General features: G+C 51.2%; 1 protein-coding gene across 22 annotated transcripts in view; it reads right to left on the bottom strand.

Moving 5' to 3' along the window:
• The window catches only part of RGS4 (regulator of G-protein signaling 4), a 126,113-nt gene that overhangs the window by 3,725 nt on the left and 106,180 nt on the right, over positions 1–16,208 (bottom strand). For 3 of the 22 annotated variants that reach the window (XM_046944219.1, XM_046944222.1, XM_046944212.1), the window contains 2 exons: positions 3,376–3,497; positions 355–459 (listed from right to left, as the gene is read on the bottom strand). In XM_046944219.1, the coding sequence (XP_046800175.1) occupies positions 355–459; positions 3,376–3,437 (167 nt within the window). In that variant the 5' untranslated portion in view covers positions 3,438–3,497. Of the gene's footprint in view, positions 1–354; positions 460–1,169; positions 1,344–1,492; positions 1,788–1,818; positions 2,740–3,375; positions 13,893–16,208 lie in introns of those variants that run through there. The other 19 variants (XM_046944213.1, XM_046944221.1, XM_040704482.2 and 16 more) reach the window with 17 other exon arrangements.

Here is a 16,208-nt window from a genome sequence, read left to right as displayed (position 1 = left end):
TCCACGCAGCTTGCCAGCCACTCTGCCCCAAGCCTGCACCATTGCATGGGGTTGTTGTGACCAAAGTGCAGGACCTGGCACTTGGTCTTGTTGAACTTCATCCCGTTGGCCTCAGCCCAGCCATCAGCCTGTCCACATCTCTCTGTAGGGCCTTCCTACCCGATACTTCCTCCCATCTTGGTGTCATCTGCAAACTTACTGAGAGTGCATTCAATTCTGCACTCAAACACATGGGAGTTCAGGAGGCACTGAGAAGCAGCAGCAGCAGAAATGCTAATGACTCCACCTCACTGCAGGAGTAAACAGCACATTGCAGCCAACCTTCGCTCAACTGCATGGCAGCACGGCTCTTACCTCTGGCTTGGAGATACTTTCTCCTTCTTGCCCTGGGAAGAACCATAGTCACAGGATTCTGACTTCTGCAGCAAGACACCCAGACGATGCTTCATGTCTTTGGCACTGAAAGAAATGATTCAAGAATGACATGAGGATAATGCACTACAACTCCCTCTGCAGCCACCTTGCCTGCAGTGAGCTTGTTCAGCACTGTTTGGTTCGACCAAAGCAGGTCACAGCCAGTGACTCCAGCGCTGACTTTTCATTCCTTGCTTCATTTGCTAGACAAAATACAGCAAAGTCAAAGAGATCATTTGCCACTCTCAGCAGCACCGTCTCGCTGAGCTCCTCAGCCTGCAGTGAGGGCTGGCAAAGGGGGAGAAGCTGCTGTATTACTGCTAATTGTTTTCACTTCAAATATTGTGATAGAAAACTACCACTAAACGTGCTGCTTCTCCCTGAACTGACTTGCCCGGCTACCGGTGCCTGGTTCTGTGCTTACTAACGCCTTCCTACAGGAGGGTGTCAGTATTATTTGTTTCCAAAGGCACGGTGAGCAGGCAGCCTTATTCCCCAGATGAGAGCAAGCGTGCCCGCTGGGCTGTGGGGCAGGTCTTCATGCTGGGGATGCACAGGCAGCTCAGCCAGCACAGGGGTGGCGTGGCCAGAGCCACGCATGGGGCACAGCCAGACCCCACAGCAGCCCCGGTCTCCTGCTCCTGCAAAGCTTGGCTTCTGCTCTCAGGCTGCCTTCTGGGGAAGGAGCCCCTGGTTGTTGTGAAATCCTGTCTGCCTTGCTTCCCCCTCAAAGAAATCGAGCAAAGGAAACTCACCAGAGATGGAGCGCTGGAAGCAGAAAAGGGGCGCAAAGCTTGCGGCAGAAGCAGGTGACAGGAATATCAAGGCAGAGCAACGCTGCGAGCTGCTCGTTTTGCTGATGGGAAGGCTGGGTTTAGCGTTCCCACAGCTCAGTACAAATCCCTTAGGCAATTCTCTTTCTGACTACCAGTAAAAAGCCCGTAAACCGTCATTTGTATCTAATCTCACAAAGGAATCGGAGCCAAATCTGCCACTTCTGCCTCAGACGCAAAGCGCAGCGCATCAGCGGATCTCCAGGCTAACAAGACCCCAAGAGATGCTCAGAGATAAACAGTACCTTTTTAAGCAAGTGGCCGGCAGCGCAGCGAGTCCCTTGCACATCTCGCTCCCAAGGTCGGGTCCGTATTCCAGGAACAAAATAACCACAAGGCGGGAGGCAGCAGGGGCTGCGCAGGTCCTTTGCTGGCTGCAGAATTCGGTCTGCCTGTGAGCCAGTTGCTTGGCGTGGCTCTGTTTTATAGCCTAGCCCAGCCAGCCCAGCAGCGCTCGGTGACCCAGTCAGCAGCCAGCACAGCAGCTGCACCGTCCCCCTTCTGCCCACCCAAGAGGAAGAGGGTGACGTATAAGCTGAGACAAACGGCTGAGTGGGACTGAAAGCCTTACCAGAAATGAAGCGGGGTGGCTGCAGAGGTAGGTTCTTTGCAAAGGATGGAAAAAGCTCCAGGGGCTTTCCCCTGTTGCAAAAGATGGTATGGTGCAGATAAAAGCTGGGGGAAGATTTCAGAGGGGAGCAGCCAAAAGGGTCCAGGGAATCGGTTCTGTCAGCTCCTCTTTCCCATTCCTTTTAAAGGAACCTAGGGAGGATAAGGGACAAGAATTCAAAACCCCACGGGTTCCCACAGCCTCAGCAAACGCAGAAGCTGGAGCCGTGAGGAAATGGGAATGTGAATTCACCAGGGAACCACCCAGGCAGATGAGACTGGGGACTTTTGTTGGGGAGGCGTGTGGATGTGTGCCTTTGATCAGGCTGAAAGAACAGGTCTGAGGGGCGCATCACCACTGGCATACCAAATGAGCTAGTCCCAGCACAGTGGTGTTTAAGGACAGCTCGTGCACGTGTGTAGGAAAGAAAAGAGATGTGGAGAACATGGCTGCCTTGGATATATGGGTATCACGAATACCTCGCTTCCCCACCTGTATTTGCCCCTAATCAAAAGCCAGGCCTTGCTGCTCTGAGCACTGAGGGGAGAGGATTCGTCAACACAATGGGCACAGCAGTGTCTCCTCGGAGGGGACTGCCTGGCAGCACTGAGGCTGCTCTGTGCTAAAGGACGGACGCACCACACGCCTGGGCATGGGGATGCTTGGCTGCACTGCCCGGCTCTGGTGTTGTTCCAAAGGAGAGCTGAATGACTCCAGCTGTGCTGCTTCTCCTCACCCCAAGGAGGGCGCAGAAGGCAGAGGCAGGCTGAAAGCACCCCCCTGGAAGCGAGAGCTGGCTGATACTTATTGAGTTGCTGCTCAGCACGGTCTGTACCATCATTACAAGAGGGTGTCACACACCATCATGTGCACAGGCTGCTCCTGTAAAACAAAGCAGCTTCAGTTCAGCAGCAGGCTGTCTGCCCACGTTGCCCACTGCTGGGCTCCCCCTCCCCAACACTCTGCCCACAGCCTGGAAGAGGCTCAGGGTAAGCTCTTCCTTCCCATGTCTCTACAGCCTCCAGCCTGCAGCACAGAAGACCCAACTCCTGCACTAGCTTACCTGCCTTGGCACCCTGCATCCTCTCAGTTCGTTATGTGCACTGGATGTTTGTTAAGTGGAGCATTAAGTCCTCCAATAAACCTGAAAATGCTTTTCTTCTAACCTGACTGCTGCCAGACCTGAGGCGTGCAGTTCCCACACTACAATTTAACCCTAGCAGAGGGCACTGCCACACTTCATCTGAGTGCTGGTGAGCCAACGGCACTTTGGGGGGGTGGTCTGTAGGGAGTGACGGAGCACCGCAGAGCTGGTGCCAAAGCTCTCTGATGTCTCCCGTTTCAAAAGTCAAAGAGAAGACCACGGCCAAGGAGAAAATTGTTAATTAATTGAGCAATTTGAGGATTTGATTAATTTTAAGTTATGCTTGTGAGGTTCTACTGCTTCAGTTCAGGATCGTCTTAGCTGCTCCAGATGGTCCCCAGTGAGAAATATCCCCTTCTCTCTGTTACTCTTACCCTTGTACGAGCCCTTGTCTCCCAGCACACAGGTAGGGCTGTTCTTGACACCAAGATCCCATCCCTGCCAGGTGGAAGCGTGGCGGCTCTTGTGTGTGCCATGCAACCTCTGCTTGCCTTGCCTGCGGGCAGAGAAGGGTGGGGAGGTCAGCAGTGAGGATGGGCAGGGGGTGTAAAGCTGGGGGCTCCTTGCCGAAACATCCCTAACAAATACTGCCACAGCCTTGAAACATGATGCTGTCAGAAGTGAAAAGAGCCTGAAAAAGCACTAAGTAAATGCCAAGGAATTCCTCACAGCGGCCTGGGAGATGCAACAAGAAGCAGAGCTTTCCCTCCTGCCGCTATTGCTAGGGAACAAGCCATGCACATGCTCATCCGCCTCCCCCACTGGTGTGCGTGTGTGGGATGCATCCCTCAGCTCACAGTGCAGGATGTGTCCCTCAGCTCGCAGCACAGGCCGTGGGAGGAGGCTGGGAGCATAGCAGCGCTGCTCCTGTGGTCATTGCCCAGAGTGACACTACCAGAGGCCATTGCCCTCCCAGCAGCACAAGGCTCTTTCCTTGCTGCGTCTTTCTGAGGTTTGTACAGGCTGGATGCTTCTTTCTGCTGCTCCTGCTGGTTTGCCAGGCTCCTTGGGGCTGCCCCAGCATGTCTCTGCGTGCTGAGCATCCCCTGCAAGCACCCTTTTGCATGGAACCCCACCAACCGCGCATCCCTCCTCCAGCACACCTGTCAGTGAGTAAGACTGTTCCGTTGGCAAGGACCACATCTTCTCCACTGACACGTACGGTTTGATTGAATTACTGCTAATGACCTGGCAGCAGGGCACCCTGGAATGACCGTCTGGGTGTGAGTTTGGATGAATCAGCTCTGTGTGCGCCTGCATCCTGACACTGCAAGCAGCCACATTTCCTGTCCCGGGGTTCTGCTGGCGCTCGGCTTCTCTCAAAGATGCATGGGAAAGCCTAATTTGTCTCCATCAGGTCCCCCAGCCAGCACAGGGATTCCTAGAAGTGGCATTCCACAGCACAAAGAAACAGAACCGTCCCATGTCTCTGCAGTGCAGTGCCTGACTTCATGCATGACCGCAGCCACAGCGCTGGTAAGCAGCCCGAGGCAACCTATGCAGGGAAAACATCCATTCCCCAATTAGCCCCGACAGGAGCCATGACTCACCCTGCTGCCACACGCTCCATTCGCTGCTCACACGCAGCATTTCTGTGCATGGACTTATCTCCAGGCTGACCCAGTCACCTCTTTGCTTTTCTTGTCTAGGACAAGAAAAGGCGATGCATCTTTGAGTTGTTCTGCTGAGCCTGCTCCTCTCTGAAGCGATGCTCTGTAGATGTTGGCTTATTCAAGAAGCAGGCTCCATCTTCATAGACATTATGCAAGCAAAGAAGCAACTCATTCAACGTTCCCACACTCCCAGGTAATTCCTACTGGTACACGTGTCTATATTACATACTTTGTATGTACTTTCTTTCCTCCTGGTTTGGGTTTGCCAATGAAACAAAGGTTTTTTTTGCCTGACCATTGCTCTTGTTTCTGGGCATCAAACAGCAGAAAGAGCTGCAGTTGGAGTAATTCGCCTTCCAGCTCCCAGATCTCCATCTCATCGTCCATTGTGATTAACAGCCCCTGAAACATTTCCTCTTGATCAGAAAGCTCTCAACAACACTGGACCACAAACCAAGCCACCATATGCCTCTTCACCGATGCTTTCCAAATGCTAAAAACACTTGGAGATGTCTCAGCCAGTTGTGAGTCCATTTAATACGGATTTTATGGTATTTCAACCCAAATATTGAGAGCAAGTCAGACTCATTTATCAATCTGTTTTATCACCACATCTGTCTCAGAAAAGCACAATTAGGTTCATTAGAAAAGGTCTGGTTTTTGTTTTTTTTCCATTAAATCATGTCAGCTGGTATCAATTACATCACCTCCTTTTCAGATGGGTCTGCTGTCATCTGTGTTACCAGCGTTCCTGCACTGATCAAAAGGTTAATAGCTTGGTGACTACAGGGCTATTCTGCTTGCTGGGAAATGTCCTACCAAGGCAGCAGCAGTCAGAGGCGAAGGTGGGACAGCTCAGATTGGCTCCATCATAGCAGCATAGGATTGCTTGGTTTGGAAGGAACCTTTAAAGGCCATCTGGTCCAACTCCCCTGTGCTGAACAGGGACACCTACAGCTCCATCAGGTGCTCAGAGCCCATCCAGCCTGACCTTGGGTGCCTGCAGGGATTGGGCACCACCACCTGTCCAAGCTAATAGCTAAAGGGCACTGTGGTCACCTCTCACTCATGGGCTGACTGCTTCACATGAGCATACCCAAGGATGCAGGGGAGGCAGAAAGTGAGGAGGGAGAGCCTGGCTGCGTCAGGAACTACGAGCATCATCTCCTTTACATGCAGCTGTAACGCTCCCTGCTCCTCCTGCACCTTGGCAACCCAGCTGTGCAGGGACTTCTTGTCTACAGCTTTGGAAAGCCCAACTTTAACGTGGCTGAGCTATCTTCTGCTGAGGTGATCACTGGATTGCAGCCTGCAAGGCCACATCTTTCATGGCTGCATATCTGGCGAGATCTGCAGCCTTGACTTTCCTTCCTCCCCCCCTTATCTTCCCAGCAGCAGCAGAGCAGGATTAGAGCTGCCATACCTCGGAGGCCCATGCCAGGGAATGAGGCCACAGTTTTGTTCAGGAGAGCGAAGCCCCAGGGACACTTTGCAGTGAGGTCACGGCTGCGCAGCCACAGCTTGTTGCTCGCTGCTCCAGTCACAGGTTGGATGTTTAATTCTCTAAGTGTGCTTATAAACAGCACTTTGGAAGCAGCAAGCATCTGTCAGCGCCTGCCTCGGGGGTATGCTGGCTATCTAAAAGGTGATGCCTGGCAAGTCTGTGGGTGGGGATGCAGAGCGTCATGATTGCAGGCTGAGGGAACACAGAAGCAAGGACGGCACCTGAACCGGAGGAACATCTCTTCCAAAGCACTGCACGATGCCAGGAGGGCAGCTTCAAAAGCTGCCAGCTATCAGTAGTGGGGTGACGGGCTGCTGGATGAGGAATCACGGAGAGCAAGCAGTAAAAGGAGAGGGCGTGGAACAAAAGCTGATCCCAGCCTGAAGTTCCTCGACCTGTGTCATGGGGGCAAAGCGGACAGGGTGAAACTGCTGATGGTAAACAACCAGCGTAGCAAAAATGTGCAACTGCAGCACTGGGGGAAAGCAGTATCTGTATACATGTATAGAGTGTTATATATATATAGTCGTATATATGTAGTTGTATACAGTATAACCAGTATAGCACGGCATCTTTGTGCTTTGGTGCTCCACAGAGGCATAAGTCAACACAGGGAGAAAAAGAGGGGCTTTGGATCTGGTTTGAATCAAGCCCCTAGCACCACTAACTGGCTCCTCTAAAGTAGGATCACTCGGAAACTTCTGCAGAGGAAGGCCTCTAAATGAAGCGATTAAGATGTAATATAAATAAATGAAGAGATGCCGGGCAGAAGCACGGCTTCCACTCTTGGCACGCGTGGCCAAGAGCAGCCCATGTGCCTGGTGATGCTTGTGCCAACTGCAGGGCCTGCTGCAGGATGTCACACTGCCATGTCATGGGGAGACACTCGAGCTGCTGGGAGCTGGAGGCAGCCCAGGGAAGGGGCTCCTTAAGGAGTCCTTAAACTGGCAACCATAGAAGACCTACGGTCCCAGGGATGCAGTGCAGGAGCCAAAGGAGATGTTGCCTTGCTTATTCTCAGAGATATACACGAGAAGGTGCATTTTGGATCTTTATGTTCTCAGATCAGGAATGTTCAGATCCAAGGCACTGTTTCTGATTGCTGTAGAGACAAGCATGGCTCCAAAGGGAGCAGTAGCGTTCAGTGTTATCACGGTATAAATTGCTACCACGTACAGAGTGCTTGATATGCCTTAAGTGCAAAGTGTTTATCTTCTTTGTGCATCGTTGGAAACTGCAAGTCTCTGGCGAGGGTAGCACTGAGAAGTTGTTTTTCCCTGTTTTTTTTTTGAAACAATACTGCAGTTCCAGTCAGCCCAGCCATCCACACAGCTCTCACATGAGACTGCTGTCCAATTCCAAGGGCTACTCCCAGCTGGAAAGGATTGCCAGTTACAGACCCAGGTTTGTTACCGGGAACACCTCTGTCACTGCAAAGGTCTCACACCCCAGTCATGCCATGCTCTGCATTCACATCCGCCCTGTGAGATGTGTCCTACCAGACCCCCAGCAGCAAACCCAGCTGTGTGAGCATCAATTATGTTGGAGTGTCTGCGGAGGGGAAGTCAGGCGGAGGGATAGGATGGAGATGGAGCCTTGCCGGCCCCAGAAAGGGGAAAGACTGGGGTCATGAGAGCTGGAAAGGAGGAGAGCAGGAGGGAGAAAAGTGGTCAGTGACGTACAGAGGGGGCAGGAGGCTATGTGAGGAGAGATGAGCCGTGGGAAGGAGGAGGATGCATCCCATGGCATCTGGTCAATCCGATCCTTGGGAACACTGACAGCCAGGGGTCCCCTGGGAGATGTGGCTGTCTCTGGAGGGAGCCTGTGCACGTGCTGAGCAGCCTTGCTGCTCTGCAAGGGAGGCTGCTTAGAACTAAAGGCAGCGCCCCAGGGCTTTGGGGCAGCACGTGGGACCACTGGAAGAGCTGTGTTGTGCACGGGCCTCCAGCACCAGCCTTCTACTTGGCACATCCCTCACCATCTCTATTTCCCTGAGATCCATAATGGAGAATCGGTCATGTTCTCTCTGACTAAGATAAGCTAAAAATAGCGCTAATATCGCAGAGATGAGAGAGAAATTTGCAAAGTAGAGCAAGAAAGCCTAGAAGCCCCTCGCGCTCATTATATTCTCCCACTGCTCTTGGCTGTGCTTGTCAACAGCAAATGCTCCTGCAGTTTGGTAGGGAAAGAAGAAAATTGCCTGAGACAGTGAAAGGCATTGCATGGGAGTGATTTATTTCTAGCTTTGCTCCTTTTAACACACCCCAGTGCTCTCCACCTTGCAACCCTGCTTTCTTCAGCCCCCTTCTCCCAAAGCTGCCAGCAGGCACACGCTGTGCATCTGGTAAGGCACCACATCAGACCTCGCACTGGGAAAGAACAGGCTGATAAGCTGCCATTTTCTAAGTCAGCAGCGACCTACAAAGAGGCTTTTCTTTCCCGTCACAGTCAGGCGCTGCCAACAACGCCCACAGCCTCTTCAGGCTGACCCTCGGTTGTACTTTCTGACCAGCGTGGAGGGCCTGTCGCCTCTGATGTGGGCCCATTAGCAGACCAAACTTTAAATAAGCTCTATGAATCTGCCATAATTTTTAAGCGCTCTTTGATAAATGAAAAGCAGAACCTCAGGAGAGGAAGCAGCCAAGAGCTCAGGCTACCAAATTAACCAGATCCCTGGTGCAGCCCGGCTTCAGACGAGTGGCACAGGAATGGACTTGCATCACACCACACCAGCGGCCTATACACCTCTTCCAAGCTGCAGGAGCTCTGAGCTTAGCAAAAAGGTCACTTTCCCTCAGGAGGTCATCCTTCTGAATCAAGAGACCGGGGCAATACCTGGATCTGGTGCTGCTCCCACCCGTCTCGCACCCACGCTGGTACTGCTCAGCGCACCGTGCTGCACAGGCACTAAGCAATCCCTGCCCCTCTGCGAGGCTGATGGAAAGGAAACTGGCCAATTTAAACTCTCTAAATAATTCTGGAGGCTTTTGGGGGCTGCTTATCTCTCCTGTTCTAATAGGTAGGGGCTCCAGGGACGTTAACTTTGCAGTCTGAGCTGCATCCAGAGTGACAGGCAGCTGATGCAAAACAGGCTCACAGGCAGTTTGGGAAAAATAACTCAGGGAGTGAGAGGGTTCACCCGCCCAGAGCCACAATAAAACGTTTGATGTTTCCCTCCCCTGCACTTCATCACGTTCCCGCTGCCTCTGTGATTCCTATTATGCAACTGATTGACTTTGCAAGATGTGAGAACAAAGTGTCTGCTTGCCCGTTCCCTGATGTGCGTTAAGCGCGTTGGGTTGGGAGGCCGAAGCAGGAATCAAAACAAGCCCCCCAAGCCCTGTTCTCTGCTCACTGCTGTGCTCACACCCTTGTGACGCTCAGAGACTCAGCACGGCAGTCGGCATCTCCAGGCAGCATCCCGGGTATGCTTCCACTGCTCTGCAGGGCTGTTCTGTCCGCTGACGCTTTCTGTATCAAGCAAAAACTTCTTCCAACAGCATTTTTCTCTTTGAGGGTTAATGAACAAATCTTGAGGCTGCCTCTGACCAGGGGGCAGAGATAACTGTGTTCTTTTTTACTAAAAGTAAAGAAGAAAGCCACGGAGAAAGGACTGCAACCATGGGCATCCCCTGCTCAAACAGGGCCTGAAAGCACGGCTCAGGCAAGGTATCTCCCATGAAATCTCAGCCTGCTTCTGCTCCAGAACTCACTGCCCTAAGGTCACCGCATCCCATTTTGCTATCTTCTGGCCAGTGACCCATCCCCAGGGCTGCTCTGTCAAAAGGACTTGGTGCCATGATGCTCGTACTCAAAGGGTGCAGGCACCGCCAACAGATGACACCCACATCATGTACGTTCATAGACAGGATCCGTCAATACGATAGCACTAAACTTAGCTGTTTTATTCCACTGGTGTTGACTGGAGAGGGTTCTGCTCCTGTTTTATTTCCACTTTTCCTGTACCCAGCTGAGGATTGCCTTTATACACATATTGCCTTTATACACATATTGCCTTTATACCCAGCTGAGTGCTGCTGTGACTGTCCTTTAAACTCTCTAATCCATGCACACCTGGTCCAAAAACCACCAGCCCAGTAGGAGAGGCAGGTTGGATTCTGTCAGCAGCAGAGACCCAAGAGGGCTCTAATTTTAAAGACATTAGCTCTAAAATCAGTTTGTCTTTGTTCCGTATGAGTCACACAAGGAAGGGGAATGGGGACAGCTCTAAGAGGGGAACAATCTTTTCTTCTTCGGTTCCCCTTTTGTATAGCCTGGAGTTGTTCACAGGAGGGGAAAGATACTCTGCCTGTAGCCTGAGCTCAGCAGAGCCCTACAGCAAATGCTGCAGTCTGTAACAGGAGGGAAAGGGCTGTCAGTCCGTACACTGAGAAGCTGCAGAAGGACCACAGAGCCAAGAGCCTCATTAAGCTGTGACAACGGGGAGCAGCCCAAGGGACAGCAGGTAGCTGCGAGACAGAGGCAGCTGGGGAGAAAAACAGAGGCAGCTGGGATGCAGCGGTGTGAAAGGTTTGCAAGAGCAACAGGAAGAAGGGAATGGACCGCATGGGAGGAGCAGCAGGGATCAAAGGGAAAAAAAAGACCTGAAGGTACAGAAAGGAGGACAGCAAGGACCTTGGTGGCACAGTGTTCCTGGAGAAATGGAATGCAAAAGGTTCAGGAGGTGCAAAACCCAAGGCTTGTCAGCTTGAAGCTCTAATAGCATCCTTCTGGCTACCAATAACATGGGCTAAACACTTCAGGCCTGAGAAGTGTTCAGGGCAGTGGATGCAGGGTGGAGGACCTCCGGGTGCTGTAGGTAGCCCCATTGCCATCCTACAGTCTGCTCATACAGTTCAACTGCAGTCAAAAATCCCTCGCTACTTGGAAACGTTCCCAAACTGCTCGGAGCCCTTACTCTCCTTTTCTATCTGAAGTATTATTCATGCTTGTGGGGGTTCATTCATGCTGGTTAATACCAGATGTTTGCTAACAACACCAGACATTTCTCACCGGGTGTAGAAACATTTACACAGCGTATTTCAGTGAGAGTTCTGCTGGGAGGAGATGATGACAGTGGGGCTTTTAAGTCATTGTTTTTCCTTGAAACCCTCCCCAAGAAGCTGATTTTACACACACACGCAATGCCTCTCTTACAGATCTCTTTCACCCAGACCCTCACAAGCATCACGTTGTGAGAGCCCAAGGGGCCTGGATGAGATCAGCCACACGCAGAGCAGAAATCACTGGTTGTTAAGGAGAGGCATCCCAGGAACTGGGGCTGGGAGGGGAGCTCTTCATTATCACTACTGGCCATTCTTTCAAGCCTCATTTGCTTCTTTCTCTCGGTGTTTACACACACATCTCCATCCAGACTTCACTTCGACCTTAGTACTTCTGTCACAAACCTCATGTGTATCTTTTGTGTGGGAGAATCAATATGTTCTGCCTTACTCACGCATTCAGCAGGAGGTTGCAAGATGGGTATTGCTCTTCGAGAAGGCTGTAGACTAACTGGAGAGAGTCCAGATCACAGATCTACAAGGAAAGATGGAAGAAGGAGAATCTGTTCCACCTCGATGTGAGCAAACCAAAGGCACACGGGTTAATGATACACGAAGTACCTAAATGTCACATCCATAAAAGGCTGCGGTTGCAAAGATGAAGGCGATAAGCTGTTCACCATGTTCATGCAGGCTACGATAAGGAATGTTTGTCCTGAACAAGGAGGGATTAGACAGCAGACAAGATTTTCTAGCTGTAAGATCATGAAGTACTGAACTGGACCAACTGGAGCTTGTAACAGCCAGGTAGAAAAACTCCTACTACACGGGCACTTCATTTCTTTCCACCTTGCTGAGGCTCTGGGTGATGAAGCTCTCTGCATTTCCTCAGCCAGGAGTTATCAGGAGATGCTAAGCAGAAGTCTAAAGTCCAGTTTCAGCGCTCCCATTTTGGTTTTACTCACTGGCTCTGAGCAACCTGTCTTCAGCTGGGAAGGTGCAGCTGCCCTCTGCAATCCAGACCGTTCCATTTGTACCAAGCTTTGTTGCTGCTTTGCCACTGCACTAAGGCAAGCTTGACTGCATCATCAAACCTACCAACAGCCAGGTCGCTCCCCAGTTGCTCTGCAAAGTTTTGCAGTGCCAAAGCCTCTCTGTGTAAGCCGTGCTGGCCCAGACATGTTGGGGAAACTCTAGATATGATGTTCCATTCATGAAGGGGACACGAGCTCTACTACTTCATATCTCTTTTTCCCCCACCCCACTCTTTATTACTGCTGTTATTATTTCCAGGCACGTTGCACCCATGGGGAAACTGAATCGGTCTTTCTGGCTGGAGAAAACAGCTCACAGTGACCAGTCCCAAGGGAAAGAATGAAATGAGTGTTTCTAAGTTTCCAGTTAATCGTGTTTACTGAAGAATACATAACATTAGAATGCCTTGAGCTTTGGCCATGTTTGTAAAAGTAAATAAAGACAATTCCAGTCTAATGTTAGAAAACTGACCCTTGAATTATTTCTGAGCTCACTTCTTCCAGCAGCTAGAATAAATTCTGATGCTTATGATGTTAAATAAGGAGCATCAGACCCATACCTTGTTTTTTTTTTTTTTTTCAGCAAATAAACACATTCAGCTGCTATAGCTGGAAGGCAACTCTCCCCCAGAAGAGGGGCCATGAGGCAGAAGAACATCCTCCTGGAGAGTCATCCTCTTTGGAGACATCTGCTGCACAACATGCAGCTGTGTCAGGGAGCTGTGGGAGCAGGACTGGAGATAAGGATGACCAGGTTGTGCTCACAGCTAAGAGGCACCATCCCAGGGCAGGCAGCCCAGAAAGCTACTGACAGCCTATCTGCAGACTTAGGGATGCAGCGAGGCAGAGGACATCCAGAGAGGCCCGTCAGAAATAGCAAGGGAGGGGCTTAGAGATAGACCTACGTACAAGAGAGCTCAGGAGAAGAGTGAGGCCCACGGCCTGAGTTTAAACACAGCTCCTGGTCCGTGGGCAGGTGAGGCTGCCTGGTGCAGCTGTACAGCGCTGCCTGCCCCAGAGAGGAGGACAGCCATCAGGTGCTGCCAGTTCCTCTCTGACCCTTCCCAGTCTCACTGCTTTATCTCTTTGCTTTCTGCCTGGCCACGTGGTATCAGCTGGGGACCTGCTGATTTCTCCTGTGCCCTCCAAACACATCTTGCAAATTGCTCGCAGCGATCCTAATACAGCCATTTCTGCCCAGTAGAGTCCCATTAACTAGCAGCTCTCTCTTCAGTCTCTAATGATTCAAACCACAGAGCCATTTGTCATGGCTACATCTTCTTTCCCAGGGAGTAAAAGTCAATTAGTGTTTCCAGTTTGGCTCTGACAGAGCCCTGGCTCTCTCTTGTTTCTTCATGCTACCAGGAAACCATCTACAGTAATGACTTGTTTGGATGTCTCGTTCTCTGTTAAAAATTTCCTTTCTGTGTATCAAACACCTTAAGAGGAAGGGACATTGGGTGTGCTTACCTTCATCCCTGCTCAGCAGTGGGTCTACACGTTTGCTCAGATTTCAATAAGGTTAATCAAACGTGGTTTTGAAGCAGAATCTGAGAGGAAAGGCTTGAGAGGCGCGCACAGAATGCGTGCACTGAACGTGTACACCTTGGTCTCCTTTAGCAACGGCTGTCAGTCATCTGCTGATAACGGCTCTTATTTCTCAGCAAGGCTACTAGGCAACGACCAAAGTTCCCTCTGCCGGTACAATGTGACACAGATCTCATTTTGATGTTGCTCCTAAAAGACAAGATCCCATTTGGCTTACAGGCTCTCATCACCCGCGCTTTGCAGGGGGCATCCCACACTGAATCTGTTGGCAATCCTCCTCTGGAAGGAATTGCCCCTCCTGGGCACTTCCTGCTCTATCACCTGCTTCAAATGGCCCACGGAGCAATTCCTGGCCCGTGGCTCATCCGTGAGCAGAGATGTGAGCTGGCCTTTGATTTGCATGACACTGCATGCTTTCTGGTGCCTCACGGTGTAAGCTGTGCGCGGTGCCAGGCCCCTGGTGCTCCAATGAGCGTGCTCTCCAGCATCCACTGCTCATGACTGTGCACGACTTGTCTTGGGAAGTCAACACGGGATGCACAATGCAGCCTGAGTCAGTTTTTGGGAGAAGAGCCACTATTTAGATGGGGCTGAACACGTGCGCAATGAACTGTTTGTGAGAGATTTGCTCATCTCAGATTCAGCTGAGGAAGTAGCCTGCAAAACTCACCCGGCCTGGCTTCAGGCCCGGCTCACACAATTAGAAAAGTATTAGCTGAACTTAGTAGGAAAATCAACATTAAGCAGATAGGAGCTGGTGCAGTTGTTAAAGACAATGTAGTGTTTTTCCCTGGCAGAGACCCAGGCTAATGGAGGGCTTCCAGCATCCAGAGCAGCCTCCAAATGAAGGCTTAATTGGCCTCAAAAGCCACTCATATAATTACAAATACTTGTAATGAAACATGAAAAATACAAGGGCTCGGGACTGTGACTTAGTGGGAAGAAATGGTCTCAACTGTCCTGGGAAATAAATCAAAGCTCTTTTGCCTCTTCCTTTTCATGGAGCCGGCTCTTCTCTGGCCAGCAGGCTCCTCTCTGCTGCTGGTGGCCAATGGGCCACCGTGCTGCTACCTGAGATCAGGAGAACAAGGCAAAGCTGGTGCTTTCCCCTGGCAGCTGGGGACACCTTCTCTCTCAGGGTGCAGTAGCTCGTTGGATGCTGGGAGGACACTAGAATGGGTTTAGACTGCCCACTGCTGGTATGCCTCAAAACATCTGCTTTGGTGAGCGTTGTGCAGTTCGATCCCACCCATCTTCAGCTAAATGACTCCCCACGATCTCTGTTTGAACACAGCCCCTGTGCAGCTGCTCCCTGGAACACACAGCTCTGCCCATCGCTCACATACAGCAGCAGCTGTAGCACCTGAGCCTGGCAAAGACAGCCTTCATTTCAACCCTGGAAGGTGTTAATTTTGATCAGGCAGGATTCCTTGCCACAGATACCAGCAAGACAGCCGTAACAGCACCACACCCAGCTTCGTCCAACTAGCAATGCCATTTCTCTGACTAATTAGGCCACTCAAAGCTTTGCAAGGCCACAGCATCAGTGCTCATCCTTTCAATATCAGATCAAGTGACAGCAGGTCCCTTCACCTCCTGCTACCTCTGTGGCATTCAGCTGCAGTTAAACACACTGAGGGCTGAGCCTTGGTCACTGGAGGACCATTTGTTTTGTATGACTCACGTCTGTCAGCAGCTTGATCGAAGAGCGGCCTGAGTGAGCCAGATTGTGTCAAGATATACCATAGGCCAGTTTCACACCTAGCACGTTCAGCCTTACAGTGCACCAGCTGGCTTGCTGAAGCAGGCAGCATTCTAGCAAAGGGGGGAGTATCCTATCCCACCTAAGATGGTGGTTAATGCAAACTACAGCTTCACAAGCAGAACGTGGGTGCAGCCAATCCCAAAGTCATGAGATTTGCCTTGCTTGCACTGCTTTGCATCATTTTACAGCTTCAGTGCTAAAACGTGACCAGCTCACAGTGAGCAAAAGCAAGACCTGGCGCAATCTTAACTGCCCCAAAGGGATGATAAGCAGGAGGTTCAGATAAGGAAGTCACCTGAAAATGCATTTTGCAGGAGCTGGAGAGACTATAGAGAGGCTCAATGGTGTGCAGGAGCTTTTCCTCCACTTGCTGCAGGTTTGAGCCTGGCGTTTTACTTTGAAGTGCCTGCCCTGGCTCTGCCCCAGGGATGGGGTTAGGGCTCCTTGCTTTCAGCTCTGCTCAGATAACCATCACTAAATGAATACAGCACAGCAACCACAGAGGCGGAGCAGTGACACACGTTTCTTCAGCAGCCATAAAAGGACCCCAGCTCAAAGCCCATCTGTTATTTTTGCAGCTGAGATTATGCAGGTTCCCGCACGCGCTCGGTGACTAGAAAATGACCCCAGGTACAAACATCAGGAGCAATCTGTGTGTTTTGCCACGTCTGCACCGTCCTGCCATGAAAGCAGCAGAAACAAAAGAACAAATGACGTGCGTGCCCTCAGTGCAAGCAGGG

This window comes from Gallus gallus, chromosome 8 (assembly GCF_016699485.2).
Source record: "Gallus gallus isolate bGalGal1 chromosome 8, bGalGal1.mat.broiler.GRCg7b, whole genome shotgun sequence".
In the NCBI taxonomy this organism is placed as follows: Eukaryota; Metazoa; Chordata; class Aves; order Galliformes; family Phasianidae; genus Gallus; species Gallus gallus.
Note: the sequence above shows the minus strand (reverse complement) of the source record. Positions and strands in the feature narration are given on the sequence as shown.